This window comes from Corvus hawaiiensis, chromosome 8 (assembly GCF_020740725.1).
Source record: "Corvus hawaiiensis isolate bCorHaw1 chromosome 8, bCorHaw1.pri.cur, whole genome shotgun sequence".
Lineage (NCBI taxonomy): Eukaryota > Metazoa > Chordata > Aves > Passeriformes > Corvidae > Corvus > Corvus hawaiiensis.
This window is the reverse complement of record NC_063220.1, coordinates 35,241,036-35,252,567: the sequence shown is the minus strand read 5'-3', so window position 1 is coordinate 35,252,567 and position 11,532 is coordinate 35,241,036. Positions and strand designations below refer to the sequence as shown.

The window sequence follows — 11,532 nt, the reverse complement described above, 5'->3', positions numbered from 1 at the left end:
GAACTTGTCTTATGATCCTGTTAGTTTAGAGGTGTGAAGCTATGTCTTTGATTCTTATGATATTCCTAGCAGTTCAGCCTTTCTGATTTTGAAATTATCGGAATGAAATGATAAATACATTGTTTTAAACTTCAGTCATGCAATGAACGGGTTGGATTTAATCTGCAGAGAGAAACATCTCTGCTACTGCACCTTCAGAGCTCCTCCGTTAACCCTTTTTATACAAATTCTGTTTCCAGGGGCGGGGCTGAAAGGTCACTTCATTCTGTGCTGTTTACTATGATGGAAAAAAAAATAAAATGTAAATCTTCCTTTTTCCCCGAGAACTGGTCGGATCTGTGGCGTCTGCTGTTTCAGACAAAGCAGCGCCCAAAAGCTTGCCATTGCGAAGAAAACAGTGAAGCCGTGGGGTTAGTTTTTGGCCACACCTCATCAACTGATTTAGTTACTTAGTGCCCAGTTAGTTTCTGATCTCTCTATTACAAGTTTCTGCCTGCATGTGCTCCCTGCGCGCGCACACAATGAACCCGCCCGCCCGTGGTTCAGAACCTCGTGTGCCCGTGGGGGCGGGGCTGCGGGGGGTCACCTTGCAGTCGTCACCCTGGCTCCGCCCTCCGCGTCGCTGTCCCAGGGTACCGCGCGCTCTTCGCGCGCAGGCGCGGCGGGCTGGGATGGCGGCGGCAGCGGCCTTGCTGGGTCGGGCTGCGGGCCTGGGCCTGGGCCTGGGCCTGGGCCTGGGCCTGGGCGCGGGCGCGGGCGCGGGCGCGGGCGCGCGGCGGCTCCTCCGGTGCGGGACAGGATCGGGGCTGCGGGAGTGGGGGACGGGGACCCTCCTCGACGGTGCCGTTGTGTGCAAGGCCGGTGCCGCGGCGGAGCAGTGCCTGTCTCGGGGGATCAGCTCGAATCAGCGCCCGAAGCGGCCCCTCACCGCCTATCTTCGTTTTGTGATAGACAACCGTCCGGCTTTTAGGGAAAAAAACCCAGGTACGAGGTTTGAGGGGAGGCGGGGCCCGCGGTTGGCCCTGTTGGGCGCCGGAGCTTAGATACCGCCGCCCCCCAGAGTGGGGTGAGCCAGGAAGCCGGAACAACCTGTCCCTTTGTAAAAGCGAACCTCGGGAGCGATCTAAGCTGTCGTGATCTCGGAGATGCAACTCATCTGTTTATCCGTACCATTCCCGGGGTGAATCCAGCATAGCCATACTCACTGCCTGCACGTGCCTGCTTGGTCTTCTGTGCTTCATAAGTCAAAAAAGTGAACATGCCTGTGTAACTTTAAAAATGCTTGATGAAATAACTCATCTAGGTAATACATGTTAACAATGATTTATGGTTTTCAATTATTTTTGGACTCCATATATTTGAAGTACACTTTTGCTGATATTATGAGCTGTGTATGATTTTATTTTGAGGCTTAGTAATTGAAAAATTACAGATACTTGATTGCATTACTGTATATGGGAGAAAAAGTAAATGTATTTAGAGGAAAATGGTTTTCTGTGAATATGTTTGATTTACTATCAGAAACTTCAGTTACAGGCAAGGCAGTGACTCTTGCCAGAGAGCTGCAGAATAGATATGCTGGTTTTGAAATACTGTTGAAGGTTAAAATGTTTAAAGAACTATGGTCATATTGGGCAAATCCTGAGGAAGATTTAAGTAGGGAAAACCATTTGATATCCTACTTAGCTCACCAGTTCAAGAGTTCCACTCTCATAGGTTGGTAACTGATTAGAGTATATTGTAGTTATGCACCACACTAGTGTTTTCCACATTTCCAAAATTTGAATAATCTGCAAATAAACATACTGGATTTTATATACAAATTGAGAGTTTGGGGTTTTCTTGTTCCAAAACAGGTAATGATCAAAAATAACCCAATAATTTATTTGTTTTCTGTTATCAGTGGTCATAGCATCATATTTTCAAAGGTTTTAAGGCCGATTTACTTGCACTAAAACCTTTTCATTGTCTTGTTTTTCCAGAATTCTGAAAGTCAGGTTACTGAGAAGAGCTTAGTTACACTTTTCCACCATTGAGGTGGCTGAACTTTACATCTCAGGGGGGAGAGAAGCTCATCTGTTTTTTCTTTTATTGTGAAGTAGAGGGAAAGCCTGTAAAGGATTTTGCATGTAAAGAAGACCTTATATCCTCTTTGCACAACACTTGGGTTTGTTTGGGGTTTGTCTCCTTGGGGCCTTTTTGTGGTTGGTTGCTTGCTTGCTTGCTTTTTAATTATTCTTTTTCCCTTATCAAATTCAAGTCTGGCTGGAGGCCTCATCACCGTAGTGCAAGAGCCAGAGGCAAAGGCAGTCAGCTGAAAACCAAAGCAGACTAAAGTAATTTTGTTTGCTGGAGAAGGAAATTACTTTTTTTTTTAACTTCTTTTAAATAATACTGTAAGTAAAGGATAATAAAGATCAAAGTATATGTGCTATATTAAGTGGATAAAGTCACGTTATACTCGAATGAAGAATTCAGCAGACTCTTTTTGCTAAAAAAGTTAGAACTGGAAATTTTACTTTTGGTTTCTCCTGCTCCGCCCTCCAAATTCAGACCATTTTGCATTGTATAGAAAAGGATCCAGCTCAAAAGACAAAAAATACGAAATTTTTGTGGAGTGATAATAGCTGCCTTGAAATGGTGCTTCAGTTCGTAACTGCATGTTTTGTTCCAGGCGAGCAGTGACTCTTCCCCATCCCCCAAATACTGCAATGCCCTTTAACTGCCACAGTGAGGTAGTTTATGAAAGGAGGAAAATGCATTTGTACAGGAAGATGATACTTGTGACAGCTTTCTTTGGTAAAAACTGAAGAACCTTACTAAAGATACAATGTTGATCTTTATTTCTGGGCTTTCTGATTTTAATGTACAGAATCGAGCAACCTGGAACTGATTAAAAAATTAGCATGTGCATGGAAGGATTTACCCGCATCACAGAAGCAGGTAAGGTTGTATCCTTTCCCTGAGTACTTTGAACTCTACAGATGGTGGATTTTTATTTGGTCTGGTGTCTCTTGTGGTTTTTTTTGTTTATTCTGGTGGGTGTTTTTGGTTGGTGGGTTTGTTTTCAAAGGGCTTCAGACATCAAAACAGTTGGGAGAATTGGAAGCTTTGAATAACTCAAGGGAAGTGTAGTGGGGAGACCCTGGCTGAATGCCAGGTGCCCACCGAAGCCACTCTCAGCTGCTCTTCGCAGCTGGGCAGGGGAGAGAAAATACAGCAAAAAGTTTGTGGGTTGGAATAAAGCAGGGAGAGGTCCCTCACCAGTTACTGTCAGGGCAAAATGAACTTCACTTGAGGAAATCAGTTTATTACCAATCAGATCAGAGTGGGATAATGAAAAGTAAAAACTTAAAATCCTAAGACACCTTTCCTCCTATTCCCCACTCTTCCCAGGCTCAACATCACTCCCAATTTCTCTACTTCCTCCTGACAGCAGTGCAGGAGGACAGGGAATGGAGGCTGAGGTCAGTCCATCATGTGTTGTTTCTGCTGCTCCTTCCTGCTAAGTGGGAAAACTTCAGCATGGGAGCCCTCCCCCAGGGGACAATTCTCCATGAACTGCTCACAATATGAGTTTTTCCCATGGGCTGCAGTTCTTCAGGAATTGCTCCAGCATGTGTCCCTTTCCGTGGGCTGCTGTCCTTCAGGAATAGGCTGTTCTATTGTGTGTCCTCCATGGGGTCACAGCCCCCTTTATGCATCTTCTCACTTCAGTGTAGTCTCTTCCATGGGCTGCAGGTGGATCTCTGCTCCCCCATGGTCTGCAAGGGCACAGCTGCCTCACTGTGGGCTGCACCACAGGCTGAAGGGGAACCTCAGCTCTGGTGCTTGGAGCATCTCCTGCCTCTCCTTCCCTGACCTTAAGATCGGTAGAAATGTTCTTCTGACATGGTGTGTGTCCCTGCCCTCTCTGGCTGAAGTTGTGCAGTTTTCTTTTTCTCCTTCATAACTCTGTTATCTCAGAGGTGCCACCACCATCACTGATGGCCAATAGAGGGTGCCTCTTGGAGCTGGCTGGCCTTGGCTCCATCAGGCATGGCAGCTTCTCATAGGAACCATTCCTGTACCCCCTTCAACACAAAAATCTGGCCATGCAAACCCAGTAAAGGAAGATACTTTGCTACTTGCACTTGTACATGACCTTGGCTTTAACAGTTCTAATCTCTTGCTGGAGAAATGATACAGCTCTCATTCCATGTAGCTGTGGGGCTGCAGACCAATTCTTTCTCCTTTTTGAATGGCAATATTGCATTACATGTATAATACAAGTTTTGTAAAGTTGTTCTCCTCTTGTGTATAAGTTAGGTGAAACCTCAGTTTTAATGAAAGGACCAAATTCTTTTGCTTCATGTAAATTTCTTTTAAGAGTCAGCAAATTAAGTCATAAGTAGTGAAGTTTCTCTGAGTGGCAGTTTCAAGGGATAATGTGAAGGAACTCTAGGGCTTGCTGATCTTTGCAAAATTTAAATGCTATTTATAGCAAAGTAATGGTTGTTCTTCCTTGGTTGCAGTTAACAATTAGAGGCAGTTAGGAACTAAGTGCCGTTTTCTAAAGGAAATATCTTTGTTCAAAAGAATTGAGGTGCTCTCACATCCCTTCTGGACTTCTCACTCTGTGTACCTTTCCCTCTGTGTCTCTGAAATGTAGAACAGGGAATCAAACATGAAAATCTGATGTTCTGGGGTAATTTTTTTCAGTCTATAATTTTTCTACTCATAGGTTAGAAACGTTAGCTTGTCTAATGGTCAGGTGCTTCTGACTGAAAGCATTTCTTTAAGGCTGGTGGTGGTTTGTGCCATAGGTTTATGAGGAAGCAAGAAAGACAGACTGGAAAAGATATGGAGAGCAGATGGCTGCTTATAAAGCCCAACTGACTCCAGCCCAAGCTGCAGCTTTGAAAGAGGAGAGGAGAAAACAAGTGGCAAAGAGAAGATCAATCAGGGCAAAAAGAGTAAGTATTTTGAAGTTCTGGTTTCTTTTCTCTCAAGGAACCTGAAGTCTGTTTGTCTAGTATACAAAGCAGAGTTGAAGCATGTTTTAGAAATACAAAAGCAACTCCGAATAAAAGAAAACGCACAACAAGCACAAACCCCCCAGAATGCCATGGACTAAAATAATTACTGGTGTTAGCAGCTGTTTTAGTGGCTTTCCTGTGCTTGAAGCGCACAGAACTAGCACATATCTTTGTGCTTAGAGGTGGCTTCTCTATGCTTTTTTCTCCCTATTTCTTGAGCTACCGGAGAAAGGATAGGCAGTAAAAGACATTTGGACCAGCAACTCTTTGGATGGGAAGACATCCAGAAATAGCTTTTCACAAAGACTTTGTGTCTGTTCCCTCATTAGCCCCTACAAGGTAGCAGCTGTTTGAAGTAGCCTTTTTTCCTTCCTTTCTTGGACTCTGCCACTGTATCGCTGCTGCTGTGACATCTGTTTGTGTCCATTACTATTATATTCATAAGGATCATCTTCCTTATTCCCTTTTGTCTGGTTTATGTATAAATCCTTAGAACCATCTGTAAAGGTACAATATTATGGTTTGTCTGGCAAAATCAAAGGGGTTACATATTGCTTACTTATTTCTGTGAATTAAACTGCTGGTGTGGCATTGCCCTAACTGGCAAAAGCAAAACAAATTTGGTTTAAAAGACCCCTATTTAGAGGGAGTTTTTAATCTAAATGATTCTGCTGATCCTTTTTAGAGTATGGCACCACAAGGAATTCAGTTGACATATCTAATACCTGAGCAGATGTTAATTTACAGCACCTAGGCTCCAATGGGAGTATCAGGACTGGAGAAAACAGGAAGTGTAATTGCATCTAGAACTTGCTGTACTTTCATTCTCTAGCCATCATCCCTGTAGGCAAAGCATTCTGATAGCAGAAACCCAGTTCTCTTCCAGCCTCTCACCTCTACACAGATGGGTGTCTGCCTTCTTCTCTGCACACAGGCAGTATTTCACACCAGAAACGGAAGCCTTACTGAAGAATAATAGAAAACCTGTCATCATTACTTTATTACAGAGTTGAATTTAGTAACACTTTTGGTTTCTGGAAGACTTAGCTGGAGTAAGAATCAGTTTTAAATGCTTTTTCAACAACTTGTGAAAACTCAAGTTGTTAGCTTTTTGTAGTGTAGCATTAGTCTTGAAAAGCACGAAGAGCATCTTGACATATAGTCTAGTTTACAGAATAAAACTCCAAAGAAAGAATTTGTGTTTGATTTTTGTATAAAATATAAAGACAAATGCTAAGTTTAGATTTAGAACAAATGCATGCTTAGTAGATGGAATAACGTCTTCTGTTGTTTTTAAAGGAATTGAATCTGCTTGGAAAACCTAAAAGAGCTCGTAGCGGCTTTAACATTTTCCTGTCAGAAAATTTTCAAGAAAGTGAGGGAATTTCACCTGTGGTAAGCCAGGAAAAATTGGGGGTTTTTTTAATGTATCCATTGTATTCAGGAAAATGTAGTTTAAATTCTGTCATTTTCAAAGATACTGTTCAGTAGTTCAGTGTCTCGATGCTGCATTGCTTAGGTTATTTTCTTTAGGCTGTGGCGATCTGGCTGTACTACTGACATGGCCTGTATAAAGTGCTGTGTGGGTATACAGCCTTAAAATTTTTGCACTTCAGTGTTACAGACTTCATTTGTTCCTTTTGTAAGGAGAGAATTATTCTTCTCTTTGTTTTGATGTAGAAATAGAATAGTTTTTCTAAGAGTTGTGGTGGTGTGCTCCTGTTCTGGCAGTAGCAGGTTATTTTACCTCCTACAGCTCGGTGGTATGGAACATGCAGGAGTTCCTCAGCAAACTCACAAGTTCTGCACTAAACTGTGCTGTGATGATGTAAGTTACTGGTGGATTATAGCACTTGAAGTGGTGGAGACCTGCCCTGTGTGCATCATGTGTTCCTTACCCTACACATTTAGTCAGTAAGTCAGGATGGTGGATGTATTTTGTATCTCAGTTTTCCATGTACAAGGCAGGCTTCTCCAGTCAGCTGAGGCCCAGGCTGTAAATGTGGCTCAGATGATGCCCAGAAGCTTGTTTTGAACTCTATTGTTTACTTACATTAAAAGAGTAAATAAGGGGAAGCAAGATTTGTGACTTTGTGCTTTTTTGCATTGGTTTATGCTTGGCTTTCACTCGTGCAGCATTCATCTGTACCCTTCTGAAGTCAGTCTACTCCTAAAATAGCCCTCATATATTGCATGTTCTGCATTCCCTAGGCAAAGCTGAAGAAACTATTTGATACATGGCAAAAACTGTCTACTTCCCAAAAGCAGGTATGTCAGAGGATTTGGATGAGGCTCTGATCTAATCAGAATTACAAACTTGAGTCAAAACTGATATATTCGTACAAAATCTTGAACTCAGTTGCTCAAAATGTAATACTGAGGAAAATACTCCAAGATATTCATGCATCTTGAAAAAGATTGTCATTACCTTTATTCCCTGTGAGTCAGTGGGATAGAAGTTCAGTGTGCCTTAAAGTGGATGCTAACTAATATCTAGAAAAGAAGGTGGAATAATATGCAACAATTTGATTTTTTTCTAATAGTCCACAATATCTTTAAAAACCAGCATAAGAATTTGCTGCTCATGGAAAGACTATTTACAAGGGAAAGCAACAGAAATCTGCAAGTGATGTGCACAGAGTAATCTATTAACTTTGGTTGTCTGGGGGATAATTTTCTGCCAGCTTTCTCAGTGTATTGAACTACGAACCTGTAGATGAGCAAATCAAAAGTGGAGGGGTGCTCTACTGAAATCTGAACTAAACCTTGACATTTTCAGGTATTCTGTACCCTGCTGTCCTTCCTCCTGAATGCTCTTCTTCCAGGTGGTTTTTAATGTGTACCGAGGACACACCCTATGTTCATGTTCTTACTGTAGAGAAATAAGTTGAAATAATTCTACAGCAGTATATATTCCTGTGCCTCACATAATCCAGCTCTCTCAAACTAGTGCCCAAATGAAAAAGCCTTAACTGTTAGTAGCAGTACTGAATAAACAACTTCTTCAGGGGATGGCCAGCTGTTGATATAACTGCAATTTAGTGCTAAAGCTTTGTATTTTTCTGCAAGTTTGATTTTTTTTTTTCCAATTAGCTGGTGGTGAAAGCAAATGCCTGGGCTGTTCACTGCACAGGTGTTGTTCTAAGTCACCTTTGTGTTGCAGCAGTTTTCCAGAAAAAGACCCTTCTGTAACTCTTGATACCTTATTTTCTTTCAGCCATACCTGCAGCTTGCTGAAGATGATAAGGTTCGGTATGAGAATGAAATGAAGTCATGGGAAGCAAAAATGATTGAACTGGGACGTGAAGACCTGGTGCGTTCCAAAAAGCAAAGGCTGAAAAAGAAACCTGCTGAAACTGCAAAGCAAGCTGAAACAGCCAAAGCTTCCTCAGGTGGAAACAAGGCAAAATTAAAAAAATCCGAAGAATAAAAAAACCCCTTTGGTTGTACTATTTCTTTCCTGCTGTGTTAATGCTGCAGTCAGCATTAGCACTGAAATTTGGAAAATCCGTGAAGGGCCCTCTTGAAAGGTGATCAGGTAAGAGAGGAGTTACTGTCTCTCAGAAGTGACTGATATAATCACTGTAGGTATAGCCTGAAATGTAGAACAGCAGTCGGTTAATCAACTGTGAATACTGATACTCACTGACATCAGCAGAGCTCTCCAATAATGGTAGATAATAGTCAGCTTTTATAAGGTATTTTTTAATGAAAAAATAAAAAAGTTTCTTTCTTTATGAAAGAAAGAATATTCTACAATGTTACCATCTAAATTCTGTAAATAAGGACTGAAATCGGAATTAATGCTGCTATGTTTTATTCTCTCCATGTTATTGGTAGTGAGATGTTCTGCATTTCAACAACAGGCACAAGAAACATAAAATCCTAGCTTTTATTTTATGCATCTATCTTTTTGTACCTGTTAATCTGTGTATGCCACTTACATTGCATTTGATTAAAGATCATATGACTTTTGTATGAATGTACCTTTATTGGACTTTCATTCCATGGTTTTGTTTGGATACATACAAACATTTTTGACTTGCTGTTGTCACATTTGGGACGACCTAGATGGAAAAGAAAAAATGTGAACTGTTTGGACTTTGAGTTTTGATGTAATAAATACAGGTATTTTGAAGAGATGGTTGGTTTCTTTCCTGCAGTCTTTCCATCTTAGTTAAAGTCTTATCGGTATTTTGAGGAATCTGTTTTTACAAGGCAGGCCAACTTTTTCAGTAGTTGGTGGATCTCATCTGTTCTGAGTGACCCACAAAATAATCATGGAATTCTAGAAAGGCTTGGCTTGGAAGGGTCCTTCAAGATCACATGGTTCCCATACCCCTCCTGTAGGAAGGGATGCTACTCACTAAGTCAGGTTGCTCAGGGCCCTTGTTGCTGCCTGTTCCGAGCTTCCCCTCCCCCCTCCCAAAGACGTGCTCTGAGCTCCTTTGTTCCAAGCGCGGGCAAAGCCAAATGTAACTCAGACTCTTCAGCAGTGTCTGATTGGCCGCTCACCCCGGGTCCGCCCCCAGTCCTCCCCTTTCCCCTTCTCCTAATAAAGATGGTCGAGGGGAGGCAAACGCTCTCTCTCAGCTCAGTGACTTTCCTGTGAACATCTCCGGTTGTCTGTCTCATTTGAAAGCTTCTAACTGCAGGGAATTGAGCGAGCAGGGAGCTATACTTCTCCCTCTTTGCTTCTGCTGATGGTATTTGCTCTGCAGCTGATTCAGGTACCAATTCTAGAGCTACTAAAGTGCTAGATCGCCCTTGCTACCTTTCAAGGCTGCTCGGGGCTTTCTAAAGCATTGAAATACAAGGGCTAGCCAGTATAAAGCTGAAAAGATACCTTCCACATTTGGCGCCCAACGTGCTATCTCTGAACTCCGGTTCTGAGAAACTTTCAGGGTGTCCCGGCAGCTGCGTGTCTGCTGGAGTTAGCTCTGCACGTCCTGCTGTGCCAGCTCTGTGTGGCGAGGTGTTACTTTTTGTGTAACATCGAGCCCAGAGCCTCAGCCTGTACCCTCCCCCACGCCACATGGCGAGGGAACGGCTGGAAAGCAGAAGACCCTTCTCGCGCATTTTTTTTTTCTCCGGACCTGCTTTCCTGTGATAAATCCAGAATTCTGGTGAGTATCTCCCTGCTGGTTTAGGGGCTCCTGTCTTAAGCTGGTGCCGGTGTAAACTTTCTCTCTTTTTTTCCTCATTTTTGGCGAGTAAGGGGTTGAGGTTTCGTGTGCATTCATAATGGGATCTGAAGTTTCTGCACACCATAGAGAAATATACCACCAAGTTCAAAGTTACCTTTCTTTAACTGGGCATAAATACCCTAAAAATCTAGTTCAATCTTTTGTACAATGGCTTTTTCAGTACTTTCCTAATCTGACCTCCGAGGACATAAGATCTGCTGAATTTTGGGATAAAGTGGGGAGAAAACTCTCCTCTCTGAGGCGTGCAGGAGATGAAACAGTTTCAAAATTCTTTCCTCTCCTGTTACTAAGTTATACTTTGCCGGAGAAAAAGGCAGTACATGAAAAGCCACTGCAAAACCCCCCTGTTAATTCCCTTATACCCTCTTCCAACCCCTGTGTCCCGGACCCCTCTTCCCCTACGCTGGAAAACACAGCTAGAGCAGACTGCTTCTCAGCACAGGAGAGCTATCGTCCTCCTGGCTCACCCGTGTTTCCTCAGCACCCTGCCTTGGATGGGAATCCGGAGCCCATCCCAGGACCTTCCCAACCCCTCTTCTCCACTCCCTTTTCCCCAGTTTCTAGCCCTCATGTTTCAAGCGCACGTAAAAACCCCTTCTCCCCTGATCTCTTTGTTCCCAGGGACAGCCATTGCCATGTGCTCGCAGCCTGGGAAAAAACCCCTCCCCCCAACCACTTTTCTCCGAGTTTGTCTCCAGTAATGGCGGATGCAATGTTCCTTCCTCTCCAAACTACACCTCCCACAATCCCTTTCTCCCCCATCCCACAAATCCCTTCTTGTCCCCATCCCCTCCCACTCCTGTGTTACAACCTGACCCCGCCCCTCCACTCCCCGCCCCTGCTTCCCATTGTCCCACCCCAGGTTCCCACAGTCCTGTGACTGCCCCTCTGAATCCGGGAACCCATGCCTACCAGGAAGTAACTTCAAATGCTTCTACTGCACTCTTTTGTACTAGCAATGGAGCTAACCCTGACTGGAAACCCCTTTCTTATTCTGATATTAAGGATTTGTGCAAGGCAATTAAGGAGTTTGGAATGCATAGTAATTATTTTAAGAGCCTTTTAAGTGCTACTTTTGCAACTCACTTACTTGTACCTCATGATTTACTTACATTAATGCAAACTCTTCTCACACCTGGTGATTTTATGGTGTGAAAAAAGCAATGGAAAATAATTTTATCTGATATATTAAAAATTTTGTGGCAAACTCCAGATAATTACCTGGATTTTGAAAACAATTATATCACATTAGACCTTTTATCTGGTGACAATAATATGGCAAATCCTCAAAAACAAGCAGTGCTTAT

General features: G+C 42.9%; 1 protein-coding gene across 3 annotated transcripts; it reads left to right on the top strand.

Moving 5' to 3' along the window:
• The first annotated feature begins 656 nt into the window (after nucleotides 1–656).
• On the top strand, nucleotides 657–9,156 carry TFAM (transcription factor A, mitochondrial). 3 transcript variants are annotated; one of them, XM_048310403.1, is made up of 6 exons: nucleotides 657–984; nucleotides 2,873–2,943; nucleotides 4,806–4,955; nucleotides 6,318–6,413; nucleotides 7,230–7,286; nucleotides 8,236–9,156. In XM_048310403.1, exons 1-6 carry the CDS (start codon nucleotides 672–674, stop codon nucleotides 8,446–8,448), a joined length of 900 nt encoding a protein of 299 aa, XP_048166360.1. In that variant the 5' UTR covers nucleotides 657–671; the 3' UTR covers nucleotides 8,449–9,156. The 3 variants fall into 3 exon arrangements, with proteins under 3 accessions (XP_048166360.1, XP_048166361.1, XP_048166362.1); XM_048310404.1 differs by lacking the exon at nucleotides 7,230–7,286; XM_048310405.1 differs by lacking the exons at nucleotides 6,318–6,413; nucleotides 7,230–7,286.
• Nucleotides 9,157–11,532: the final 2,376 nt, after the last annotated feature.

Excerpts from the sequence above, each read along its gene's own strand:
- TFAM (XM_048310403.1), top strand. The coding sequence starts at position 672 with ATGGCGGCGGCAGCGGCCTTGCTGGGTCGGGCTGCGGGCCTGGGCCTG. Across the intron at positions 985-2,872 it reads TTTTAGGGAAAAAAACCCAG|AATCGAGCAACCTGGAACTG; the intron begins GTACGAGGTTTG and ends TTTAATGTACAG. Across the intron at positions 2,944-4,805 it reads TACCCGCATCACAGAAGCAG|GTTTATGAGGAAGCAAGAAA; the intron begins GTAAGGTTGTAT and ends TTTGTGCCATAG.